General features: G+C 33.8%; 1 protein-coding gene across 1 annotated transcript in view; it reads right to left on the bottom strand.

The window, feature by feature from the left end:
- The window catches only part of LOC100371745 (phosphatidylinositol-3,5-bisphosphate 3-phosphatase MTMR4-like), a 45,584-nt gene extending 31,441 nt beyond the window's left edge, over positions 1-14,143 (bottom strand). Inside the window, exons 1-2 of the mRNA XM_085491081.1 lie at positions 13,967-14,143; positions 1,204-1,394 (exon numbers count right to left, since the gene is read on the bottom strand). Of these exons, the coding sequence (XP_085347207.1) occupies positions 1,204-1,206 (3 nt within the window). The 5' untranslated portion in view covers positions 1,207-1,394; positions 13,967-14,143. The remainder of the gene's footprint in view (positions 1-1,203; positions 1,395-13,966) is intronic.
- Between the last annotated feature and the right edge of the window lie 153 nt (positions 14,144-14,296).

Here is a 14,296-nt window from a genome sequence, read left to right as displayed (position 1 = left end):
CCAAACTGCTTCTTGTCAAGCAATTGTTTCTCGTTCAGCGACTAAGGTTTTTAACAACTGTGAAATTAATGTGTCTTTACCCGTCTTTACCTGTGGCTACAACATCAGCTCCAAGAAATCGTCCGCTGTCGGACGGTCAGTAAATGACCAACTTAGCTGGACTGTAGTGTCCTTTCTTAAGAAAGAAAGTTTATAATGAGTTCGTATTTATTACCGTTAAAATATTGTTATAAATTTATGTTTTTTTCTGTTTCATTAAAACGTAATTTGTGGATATATTTGGCGACATTAGTTTGTCTATAGATCCCTGTCACTGACGTCATGCGGTACCGGTCTATTGTGTGAGAGATGTTGATGCATTTGCGTCATTTAGAATCCATTGTATAAATCCGCACCAGTAAAAAGGCCCGTATCGAAACCCGGATGAAATCGAATAGGTTTTCTTTTGGGCCAGACGAGCCCAATAACATAACTAAGTACTTTTTTTTTCATATAAGGTAAATGATAAAACCTTTATGGACTGGATACGGCTTTTGCTGCCCTCGATCGTACGGCTTACGCGCCCTCGCAAGCTCGGGCGCTTCCGACGCACGACCTCGGGCCGCAAAAGTCGTATCCAGTCCATAAAGAATAATATCTAAACTATAGTAGTATGAGACATAGACAAAACATAACAAAAAATAATAGGAACAATATACTTATTGCATCCTCCTCATTGGCTGTTTTAAACATAGCGTCACAGGGGAAAGCAAAAAATACAGACGAAGATCTCACACTAGTGTTAGGACAAGTAACACAAGTATTGCATAAGTAGGTTAATTATTTTCCAGTTGACTGAGAAATGGCTTTTTGTACTGTGGATGAAGATTATTTTCCCTCGCATTTTCAACCCTGGAGATTGGAAACTTGTGTGATCGATACCAAATTGAATGGAACGGCTTTACTCAAGTTGATTCTGCAACTCAATTCAATGTTATGGTTGGATGACTTAATGTAGAAAGAAACTATTGAAGAATTATACAAACTGTTCATGTATAGAATAACACAGCATAATAAGGTTCAAAAGTTTACATTCAGAGTTTGTATAATTTTAGTTGAAATTAAATGATCTAAGTTTTCATTAACCAAATATTTCTAAGTAAGGCTAAAGAAAGTGAATATTCCAAATTAGCATGAATTTCTCATAAACGTCATCCAACTTACCATGATGACTACAGGAGATTGTTACACTAAGTGCTTGGCTGCTGATGCTGACTACACAATTCAACCTTTTCTCTTACACACGATCGGAATTGCAATGTATCCTTCTGCTGATGGCACAAATTACGGTCAAGAAACTAGGTGTGGTGTCTGATAGGCAGCCATAAGCAGGGCAAATCACAGAAACGGGTGACCTAGTAAGAAAGTATACACCAAATAATATGTAAGTGATACTTGTATGCATGCACAGGACACCTTTCAAGCATAGTACGATGAACTATTGTATGTCAAAGCAGTTGGATTATCACTCCTAGGAGAAATATAAGCAGAGTAATGATATTTATACAATCTATACATATACCCTACTAACTCGGTGCCAGTGAAATTATTTAAGAGACATTTTGAAACATGTACATGCAACTTACATGCGACACCGCTAAATATATACAACTTTGCAACACGAAAATAGTATGTGCAAGACAGCAAAAATAACATTAATTCTCATGGTAATACTGGGCAATGTTTATAAATACATCGAAACAGCACGATCTCAGACGATACATACCGGTAAGCAGTGTTTGAGGTTAACACACTCAGTCTGCTGATCCAATCAGAACAGATGAATTAAATTGTGTGAATTATATATATATGTTTTTCCCACATTGGGAAGGAATGGTCTCAGCAATAACTCAGACAACCATTTTTTTTTTTTAATTCAGAAAAATTTCTATCATATCTACTATTGAGCAGAGCATATATATTCAATTCATTTTGGAGAAATATAATTTAATAGAAATTGAGAGCCCTGTACAGGTTATTATTTATGCAATAATAAAGCTTACATGGAGATATAAATAATAGGCTTTGATACGCCTCTCACAATAGTTTGGCACATCCCCGTCCTTGCCCTGGTATCACAGAATAAAGACCAGCGCAAAGTCCGTCATTCACCAAAAACTTTCTATTGTCATTTTCTGCATTATGAACTGCAAAAAATACCATGTCAATCCAATAACTCAAATGAACATACTGATTTTTTTTTTACTGGAATAAATATCCAGTGGGTAAAATCATAATCATGTATAAAGAATTTAATTTGATGTGTCAATATCAGTTCTAATGGATATTCAATCAGTCAGCGACTGATACATGTAATTTGCTTATACAGGTTCCATGACTTGGTTGAATTATTGAAGTAAAATATGCAAGGTGTTCTCTCATTGGCTTGATAGCAAGAGATTACATTTCAGTAGCCAATCATACATGAGTGACATTTATACATATATAGAGGTCACTGAATGTCAGTTACGCTTATCGTAGCTATTTTATAGCGATGATTATTTATTAGGGTTCTTAACTGTACTGCTGGTTGAATTTAAAACAATGTAATATATGATGCATAATTATGTTTAACATATTCTGCATGCTAGTGGGTGTACCAATACTTTGAATTCTCAAGCACGCATCAGATATCTGGAACATGACAATGTATAATGTATCATGATAGGGCTTTTGGTTTTTATACCACTGTATCTTCAAGTTATTTAAAAATTTTACATGTAAAACCTGATTACAGTAGCAGATCATGCATTTCTCATGATTATCTGATATAAAACACACTTGACACATGAAGGTAACCTCTATGACTTTAAGCTTACAATGCATTAGAAAGGAACATAATCAGGCAAAATACAGCTTTAAACTGGCCACTGCCGATAATATATCAATCCCTGAAATTTATGGTTTTTTAGACCTTACTTTTCAATACTACTCTAGATTTGTTTTTTTAATTTGACTGTTTGATTTTTTGAGTGTTTTCAAGGGTTTTTGAAAAAAAAAAGGCAACGATATGTGTAAGAACCATGCATGCTATTTACAGCGCTGGAATCAGAAGACTGAAAAAAATTACACAAATGTCTATCATTACATCACTGTGTATTTACTCAGAGGTTTCAGAGCATACACTACCCGGCACATTCAGTGGGCGAGTCCCATATTGAAACATACAATAGAAGCACAGTTCAATCATAACTCCTATGCATCTGTACTAAATACTAAATCACCTAGTGATTATACAATTCTGAATTTGTTAAATAACTAGAAATAAAAAAAAAACATTATTTCCACTGTTAATTTACGCTGAGGATACAGGAATGGCTATAGAACATGAAAACACAAAGCCAAATAATATACACATCATGATGACAGGACAATTAATACAAATACACCCAGTTGTTATTGCTAATGCTATAATAAAGAACTTATAATGATTGCTCTGATCTGCTCACACACATGCCGCAACGCGTTTAATATTGGTCACGCACACCATATATAAGACATGTAAAATACATTTATATGCTATATGGCGCGGTGTCTGTGACGCTTTAATTTGTGACTCCTATGACAAAAGGTGGATCATACACATGTATCAACGTTTTTTTCGTTTTCAGCTGTTGCACATGTCTGGAGCAAGCCAAATAATAAACATGGCCTATAAAGAATAAGCCTGGATCCCCAGGGACCATGGAATTACACGCATATAAATTCACAATAATGTGGTCAAGAAAAATATAAATTATTAGTAAGGATAACAAATTTAAAATTACCTTGGTGAATTTGTTGTCAAAGTTGAAAACAAAAACAAACTTTGTGTGTATTTAAATTTTATTCTACAACTTATACTTATTATGGATATATTAAATTAATATTGCTATACTAACTGATACTAATTCAGAGATCATGTGCAGAAGAGAATGGCAGCTTCAGTATGGCAAAAAGTGATTTTTAATAAGTTAGATTACCATGTACCAACGCATGTGAATTTATGCGGTAATGCACACAAGATCCAGGCCATGTGATAACAGTGATGAGAATACTGATCAATCCAGACACACACAGCTTGTATGTATGACTCGTACAATCTAATGTACACACACTGACTGCTCATGTGTGACTAATAATTTTACATCATAATGTCTATGTTATCCATGTACAATGACTGTGATATTCATTGAAAGTACACAAAATAATAATTTTGATATCTATAGAACTAAGAAACTGTAAGTACCAGTAGTACAGGTAAAACAATAGGAGGGAAGAATATGGATGAAGATTTAGTAAGAGGCTGACTGTTTTCATAACAAGCAGGACAAAGTACATCAGGGCAAAACAAAAGAAAATTGTTAAAGGTTTAGCTTCGTGTTAGGGAAAGCTGAAAAATGATGAGGTGACAAGATATAAGAACTACTGTATTCCCCTATATGTATGATTTTAGACACATAGGTTGTTATTGTAGCATGCTTATTGATCAACTTTTAGAGAAAGTATGAATCACAATTCGAGTGTTAGCATGTTTTACCCCTGTTGTACATCACTGGAATGTATAGTCTTGTAATATTTGATTATAATAAATCATATTTGCTCCATTAAAAGCACATATGTTTATGTAAATGACAGGTGTTTCCATGGTTGGAGATGTGCTACTAATAAAGCAAATACGGTATTTTCTTTAATCAGTACATGTATAGGTAACATATCATCAGCAATGACTTAAAGGTAATGTTACCCTGAAGGTAAGTAACATTCTAGTATTTTCACATTACCCAAATATACACGTAATTCATAATACCAATAACCTCACAATAGTACAAATGACGAATTCATTTAGAAAAATGGTTCCTGAATGGCATTTTATGATACCAATCCTTAATTCATTGCCTAAAAATCCACACTGGAGATCAAAGAATTGACAAACTTGATTTTAATAATTCAAATATTCTACTGTTCATTATTTCTAAGTATTATTTTGATATCACCAGCTATTTGCAAGAGTGATGTGAGGCACAGCTGGTAATGATATGAACCATATCATCTCTAATTAGCTACAGTCATGCTTTGCATCACAAAATGAATTCAGATACACTAATATATTTTGAAACGTGTACACATGTATTTCACCTCTCACCTGTATGAGCACATATGGTTGCAGGTAATCAAAACAATTTCAAAATATAAACATATGAATGAGAACAGCATTGATGCAATTCTCAATGGTAAGTTACCAAATGTACCTTATGGATTACAAAACAACAGCTGTAAGTAAAACAAAGTGCATGGGGTGATTACAACATGAATCCACCGTCAATTAAGAATTTCAAATAATCTGTTCCTAAGAGGAAACAAAAATTTGCCCACTCTTCATATTTTATCAACAACACGTACAAAGTACGGTACAGGGTACACCATAGCGCATACAGATCAGATAAGCAACATGTGACCACCAGCTGACCCTATAGTAAAAAAAAGTTCACATTCCTGCCATGGAGACTGCACATAATTGTAAACACTAATAGCCCACCATCAATCAATGCTATACCAGAGATGAACACATGACCCATATGCAAGTGTATTATATTCAGCCCAGTCAATCTCAGCAGTAAGTTGTGTGGCAACCACAGGTTGGGTGGGGTTCACTATTCAATACATGTTCGATCAGCTTTAAATAGGACTTATGCAAATTGCAACCCCAGTCTTGTTGATACTTTACTTATTTATCTGATCATATCCACGGACGCAGGCCGACGATACACCTACGCAATATTGTGATTACTAAATATCCTCCCTTTATGAAAACAAGGTTACTAAAAAAGTTCAGTAACTGAGATGAAAATTATTAAAATTATATACCTATTGCTGACAAACATGAAATTCCAGAGTCAAACATGTAGCATTTCCAATGCTCTGGATCGCCGATGTAAATAAACCAGTTTTATTGCAACAAACACCCCCTACTTTTAATATACGGAAAAAAAACACATATGCATTTAAATACATTTTATTGAAAGCGGTAACTCAATGCGCGAGATGACACACAGCTGCATCAGTAAACCGCATGAAAGACAATCAAATCAATAAACACATGATGGCCAACAGCCTGTGGCACGTACATGAACAATAATCGCAAATTTGCTGAAGTGCCTGTGAACTAAATCGAATAAGGGAATCAATCTGTTGGCTTTGAACACATATAGATACTATTCATTGTCTAGTATGGTGAAACAATGCATATTACGGGTCTGTATTAAAGTTATAATAAATGTACATCTAGATTATACATGTAATACTGTACAACACAGTTGTGCCATACTAAACGCATAGTTGATAACGGTAATTCCCCTGGAACTTTAAAGCATGAAAAAACACATATCACAAAAAATGCATTTAAAAAAAAAAAAACTTGTGTACATGCTGAAGAACAGCAAAATAAACTTCAGAATTCAACATCTTACCAAGCTGCACAATTGGACACTTTCAATATTCTGTAACAATATATGTACCTTCTTTTCAGTAAAAAGTGTTGTTATGACATGGAGGATAAACATAACTCACCACAATCAACAGTATCATGGTAATAATTGACCAATACATACATAGCTGTGAAAAGTATGTCCTATTTAACTCAAAATGAACTCCACACAAGTTCCCCTACAGACAGATCAGTCACAGTCACGTAATCATTTGGAATGAAATACCATACATACTCACTGAAAGAATTCTTAAGCACAGTAGTTATTCAGAGACAATTTCTTATGAAAAAACGCGATGTAACACACCAATATGCATACACGACCCCAGACACACCTCCTAAAGGTTAAAGTTGACATAATTTGCATAACATTGGCTACATAGCCAGGGTACATACATGTATTCCAGTCCTCACTTTGTTTATTCTTAAATACAGGAAACATTGTAATAATTTTGTGATGAACATCAAATATTTTACATGTAATTACATTCTCAACAACAATTGCCTTTTCTGATGATACATCTAGACATTATTACGTTTTAAATAGTGCTATCGTATATTTTGTGGCTCCGAAAGTTGTCGTTTTTTATGTGCTAAGTTTATTTTACCACATAAAAGTGCCATCACACACATATAAGTAAATTTCTTTGCTGTTTGTATTTTTTACATGACATTACTAAGGGCGTTTTGTCTTCAATCCCCATAGCAGTACATAAGTAGCACATTCTTTGTCAATTAAAGTTTTCGGTTTTGTATGTCTGCCCATTTTGATTTTGAGATATAGTGATTGCCTCGTCTGAATTTACTCAATTGTGTTCTCATTTTGATGTTCTCAATATCAACCAGGTATTTTTCCAGTCTGAATATCTTTTTGAAACCTCTGTATGTTCTCAGTTTATTTGTTTTCTCTGACGTTATTCTTATTGTCATTATGGATATAAATTTTCCAAAATAATTCAATAGATTTTAATAATTTGTTTGTCCAATATTTGTGATTGGGTTTTTGTTATTATTTTTTAAGTTTGCATGCCATATTATAAACCAATATCAGGGGTAGTCGCCTGCCATATGACCTGCTACAAGCAAAAATTGGTCGTCTTATCTCCGCACTACTGAGAGCCTTTTTATTTATTTTTGGCCTGATGTTACGGGATGATGGCCTGATATTAAATGTATTTGAGAAACCCCTGCAACATATCAGCGAGTCAACTAAAACTACAAGGACAAGACAGCTTCCTTTAGTTAGATCTTTCACCAGTAGTCACTGAATGTTTACATATTAATGACAGATGCAGTTTGTTCAGTTCAAAGACCTCATGCTGCTAGCTACATGGAAGGGTAAGGGCAGGACAAGGTTATAGTCTAGGAAATGAGAATTAATTCATGGGTTCATGTGAAGATGCACTCATTGTATGTAGCACACATTCTAGCTCACTTAACCCTAATCTTTTCCGCCCCATGTACTTTTACATTGATTTAACACCGGTAGACAAACATTAATTCATAGCCATTGTCTTCTTTAACTGCTACTGGAATGCAAAAACCACATCAATTTTTAAATCTGGTTGGAACACTGGCAGGATGAACACAAGCCCCACAATGCACTACAAGTCTGTTGTCTAAAGGTTATGGGCAATCTCCTGTGTATGCAAATTAACTGGATAAGATTTATGGCGCTGTTGACATGCAGGGGACAAGGGTGCAATGTCCTATCATGGACACCTATAAACCACAGGAAGAATAAGTTAGTTTCCTTTGAAGTATGAAAATTGCAGTGATGAAAGTTTATTTTGGCTGTTAATATTAAGTAATTAATGTAAGTTGATGTTTTATTTTCAGAGTTGATAGAGTGACATTGGTCGCAAAAGAAAATGGGCACTACAACACTACAGATACAATACTGATCAATAAAAGAAATAGGACACGAAAAAAGCATTGTTAAAATTGAATGGAAATTACACTTGTAGACCCTATCATGGTGGTCTGAATTGAAATCTAAGTATTATGTAAACAAAGATTCATGATAGACTATGTACATTTGAAAGCGAAAACAACCTGTCCAATTTCATGCACAGGCAACGATTTTATAGCAGAGCAGTATTTCACCATTGCTTTTATGATACCTAAAAACGATGGTCCGAAAAAAATGTAGATTTATCGTCTAAGACTGCTTCTAGTCGAAAAATGTTAGTTAATGATTGCGCTAGGCTGTACATGCCTATTGGCCAATATGCAATACTGCTTAGCTGTGATCATTATCACCTTTGCATTTGCTAAGTGTAGTCATATTTTTTGATTAAAACATTTTTTTTTTCTGAAGAAAAATCTATTTTTCCTTTCTTTACAAGTGCACAAGTTTTTGTTTACTTATTGGACACTGTATTAAAGTACTGCTTCATTATTATTCATGAATGTCAAACATAACTACAAAGCTCAAGTAGGTATGAATGAGGATTAGCTCATGTTTGTCAATTGCAACCACCTGTAAACAACAGTTATTTGCAAAGTCTTCTGAAATCAGCCAAAAAAACACCATTAAACTGAAATATAAATAGATATTGACATTTTCCTTTCAGGTTTATTTACTTATCTATCTAAGTGGGAGCGTTAAAACAAGAGATAACCTAGCTGATGGTACAGATTCACAAAAAGCGATGTTTTCTCCATTTTGGACAAAACAACTTCGGTTCGCTAAAATCCAAATAGCGACTTGGTGAGTAACAGTACGCTGTTGCCATTTAGTTTTTCAGACAGTCAAGAACATTAGCTTCGAAGTCGTAATTTCATTATGTAAGAATGTGGCCTGAATTTCGTCCAAACATCGCCCGAAAAAAAGACGTGACATCGCAGTGACACTAACAATTGTGGTGAAACAGTTACCATTTTAGCAATGAAGAAAACAATAATTAGAAAAAACAAAATACTTGTTTATACCATATGACGTATTCTGTTTTTAACAGCAAGAATAAGAATATTATATTAGCATATTCATTGTTACTCATTTATCACATCTGGTTACTTTTAGAGTCACATGACCTTTTAAAAAAGCATAATATACATAAAGAAAATTTTTTTTCAAAAATTTCAAGCCAAATGCTTTTGACAAAAATATAGGTTTGATAGGTTGTGGCCATATTGTTCTGGTAACAAAATTTTTCTAGCACAAAGACTGTTACCTTAACAGTAGCATGTTTAATGGTCAGAATTACATTACCAGAAGTTTAGAGTTGAAAACACTTTCACTTTCAAACTATTAACATCAGTATAATAATAAAGCATTGAAAATAAAGCCTTGCCAGTGGGTATCATTCCCTACTTAGGTGAAAGTTTACAATAACATTTGCATCCTTCACTGGAGTCAGTTCCACCACCAATACAGTGATTGAACACCAGCATGAAATATGGTAAACACTGGTCATCCATAATGATTTCTGTACATTTCCTGATACTGTGATAGATATGCATTTGCTAAACAATTTTATTTGACAGATTTTTTCTAGAAATATGGCACTTATAGAAATGAATAAAATATTAGTTGGAACAAATCTGTGTGAAAAAATTACACTACATTACATGACATTACGTTACATTACAGATAAATTGTTAGTTTCAAATCCGAATGTGATAATGGTAAACACGGATGTGTCATACTAATTGAAGGACAGTGGTTGTCATGAAGTGTGTGTTCAAATTTCAAGTAAACAAACATTATATACGATGCATGGGTCCCATATCCAACATGGCACAACATGGCAACCACTGCCCTCAGAGAACATCCAGTCTATTGTATGATGATTAACAACTCAAAAGTCAATATAGTGGTGAAAATAATGTAAACAGAAACATAAATTTATTTAATAACATTGCTAGTTTAAGGACGAATTAATAATATAGCTGTAGAGTAGTTTTATGTTAAAAGTAACAACACAAATACATTTAATTTTATTTGTTTAGATGAAATTGCTGCTTTTTAACTTACTGGAAACTTTTTTCCTGGCACAATATACATGTAATCATTGAACACATTGCACAGGTGTATGTCAAATTCCTGTACATACACCAAGACAATGTACTAACTAATCACTAAACCCCAGACATTAAAGGATTTTTTTTTTGTGATTTTGAAAATTCAAGCCCATACAAATTTAGTTGTACAGTATTCAGAATGAATAAATCAAACATAAAATAACAATTACATATTGCATTTTATTAATATAAATAATTTATCCTTCGACCAACGAGTTGTACTATTATCGTTAGCGTGAACCGAAAATGTTCTTGGTGAATCCAAAATACCATTGATTTTCACTATTGTGATTATATTTACTCATTTTCGAATTGTCAGTGAAACCATAAAGTTCTACTTCTATTGTACCGGGTAATGTTCATGTGGATTTAACTCAGAGAAATTCACTTACTACAGAAAATAATCTAGTGAATAGTTATTGCATTTACAACATGCATCACAAACATTTAATTAAATCCTCAGCAAACAAATTATGAAAAGAATCATTTTTCCTACACATAGAACAAAGCACATATAGAAATATTGAAAGTATGATAACTGTCACGTAGGCTAAGTTAGTAATCCACACAACATTGATGTGTATGTGGAAAGGCCTTGACTCTAGGTTGGAGGTATTGTGAAGTCATTGACCTTGGTACTATCATTGTCATGCCTTATAATACAGTATGTAGGTCAATGCAGTACTGTACAACTAACTTGTTAGTCTTATTGAAATTATTAAAAAAATTAAGAAAAGCCTGAAAACAAAAAGTACATGTGGTAATGAGATCAGCACACTGAAGGTGGTCGATTACAGGTGTATGGTTTACAAGCATTCTTTTTTGGATGTACCAGTAAGTCAATGGAGAAGGGTGTTTGGTTTAGACAGCCAAATCAACTAGCAGAGCATACATGTATGTCCATAGTAACTAAGAGAAATTTTGGACACATAGTTGTAAAATGACAATAAAACGAAGAATGAAAAGCACAAAGCCTTTAAGAATGGCAAAGAACTAAAAGGAAAGACAACATCAGGACATACATTAAATTTAAAAGGTTGGTATCCCTCATACATGTACAACAAATCTCTGAACTGTGATGGCACGTACACATAGTACCAGCGGCACCAAATGTTATTAGTCACATGCTGGAATCCCATACAAATGACCTGCAACTCTTGACTCCATACTGCATGTGTGTGTATTAAATTAGGATTGAAAAGTTGATTGAAATACTGTGATGACATGAATATACCTGCATTATATAACACTAATGGTGCTATTCTAGATAGCAAAATACTGATCTACAAATTAGAGATGACAGTGCAAGCATGGGAGAAGACAAGAAACAAGTAGAACATCACTCATAACTGAAAATAGACAAAAAAGTCAAGGGCTTTAGGAGCTCTGATTTGATTACACTAGAATTGAATTTTATAGAGAATATTCCAAGAGGATATTACACGTATCAAGCCAGATTCTAAGTTCACTATGACCAAGGCACATAATCCAGGGTCTCTATACTTTATTCACTCATTATTTAAGTGAAAACGAAAAATCAAAACAACACATATAAATAATACATGTATCATTTTTGCATCATACTGTACAAAAATAAAATTTATATATCCATGGTCAAATTGCAATAACCTAATATTAAATAAATTCAATTTTTGATTCATGTGCGCTTTTACTTGAGATGATGTGTCTGTAATAACAAATATGGCATAAAGGTGTAACGATATCAACAACTTGTTCATGAGAGATTGTAAAACAAGGCTAAATGGTCAGCTGTGCACAGTAACACATGACTCATTCTTTTGTATTCAAATGCATGCACATGTAAACACATCTGAACACAATGTAACAACGCAAAATTCCTACCCTCGTTCAAGGTTTGTTTTGAAAAGCAAATATTAAATGTGAAAATAGTAAAACAATAAATATAAATAAATAAATAATAAATAAAAGTGATGCAAGTTATGTGAAACATTACACTTGCACTCTGAAACGATATCTTTATTGCTATCAGGGAACTTGTGCAAATTACAGAGATATGTATTCGTTTGAATTTCAATATTTTCAGCAATCCCATGATCTAATATCAAATTATTGAATACCATACACTAGAAAAAAACACTTTAATACATGTACATCTATTAATCAGCCTCTCATCAAGGTGACACTAGTGGAAGTGTTATCATATTGAGATATTAATAATACAGTCTAATGAAACACCATGCTAAAAAGAATAGTGCTAACATTTATAGATCCCACTAAAGACTTCAAGTTTCTGATTTTATTGTGGTGCGGTATTATGTACGGTTGTCAACTTTAAAACATCGTTGTCATTTTGTTATGTTAAGTTCAACATGGGTCCAATGAGTGTATATATACATGTCGAGCACACACTGAGTAACAACTTGTGCTTTATGCCTGGAACTGACCTCCTTTGCATAATTCAGCGAATGCAGATTTATTGGGTAATAAATGAACAGATTATTATATTGGTAATATTACACTTTTTTTTCTTCTACAGAATTAAGAGTGAAAGTTGAAATCGAGCCAAAAACATAACTTCCTCTTTTACCTGAGTCAGCAAATTGTACTGAACTGTCCTTTACAAACTAGATGCTCATAACTATTTTATGCTACAGGATTTTTCATATTTCTGAAGAACTGGTGGCAAGATTCTAAGACGTAACCCCCATGTAATAATAATTATACCATAGAAGGTAGGGTATTGTTAGTGCGACTGCAACAAATAGAGGACCGGATTAGTAGATACGTATTCTACATTTGACCTGCAAAATTAAGGATTTACACCATAAATAACCCCACTTTATTTGCGTTAAATATTATTTCTGACATATATGCTTATAACCGGTGTTTTAATTACAAAACCATCGTTGAAAACAATAAGAGCTATATTTTAACGCTGCATGAATTTGGACCAAAATCTGGTCATACATTACACCGTACACGTAATACACGTGAACTTTTGCGATGAAAACAAATGAAAAATATCGTTTTTCACGCATTTAAATGTTTTTTTCCCACAATTTCATCAATAATTTTGCTTGACCTGACAATTGAATTGACATGACGACGTTAAGGAGAAGAGATAAAATAGGTTTACGGCCAAGTTCGTCCAGCGATGGAAGCAAAGCTTTGCAAAATGCACGTCTGAATGATGGTCCGTCGATGATGGCGACCTTGCAAAACGAACACAACATGGCTGAACATCATGACTGTGTCACGACAAAATAATTTCCAGCGCGATCATGAAGTAAATAAAAACATGCGGGCTACGAAGGAAATGTATTCCAACGATAATAATACATTATAATTTGTCAAGAAAAACGCAAAAGCGATGTACGTATTTCTAAAACTGTGTCACGCAAAAACGACTGTCAGAAAATTGCAACTGCAGCGAAAATTTAAAACAAAACATACCTCTAAATGCCTGATACTGCAGTCAAATAACCATAAACAACAGTGACGTCAGATTCGCTAGATATTAGAAATCGAAATCCGAATTAGAAGCAGAGCAGATATGACTCTGATCCGGAAGAACTGAACCAATTTCGTTTACGATTTGACACTCGGAGCTACAGAATATGGAGGAGGGGTCGTCAACAAAATGATGATGTCATTGTGAGGTCACGTGATGGTGGGAAATCCCCCATGATACATTGCGAAACTGCTATACAGTGTATAGTCTGCCCTGGCTTTTCGGGTACAAAAACAATATATACAATTGTTTACTGGTTTTGAAACTATTAA

This window comes from Saccoglossus kowalevskii, chromosome 16 (genome assembly GCF_978046115.1).
Source record: "Saccoglossus kowalevskii chromosome 16, keSacKowa6.1, whole genome shotgun sequence".
NCBI lineage: Eukaryota > Metazoa > Hemichordata > Enteropneusta > Harrimaniidae > Saccoglossus > Saccoglossus kowalevskii.
Note: the sequence above shows the minus strand (reverse complement) of the source record. Positions and strands in the feature narration are given on the sequence as shown.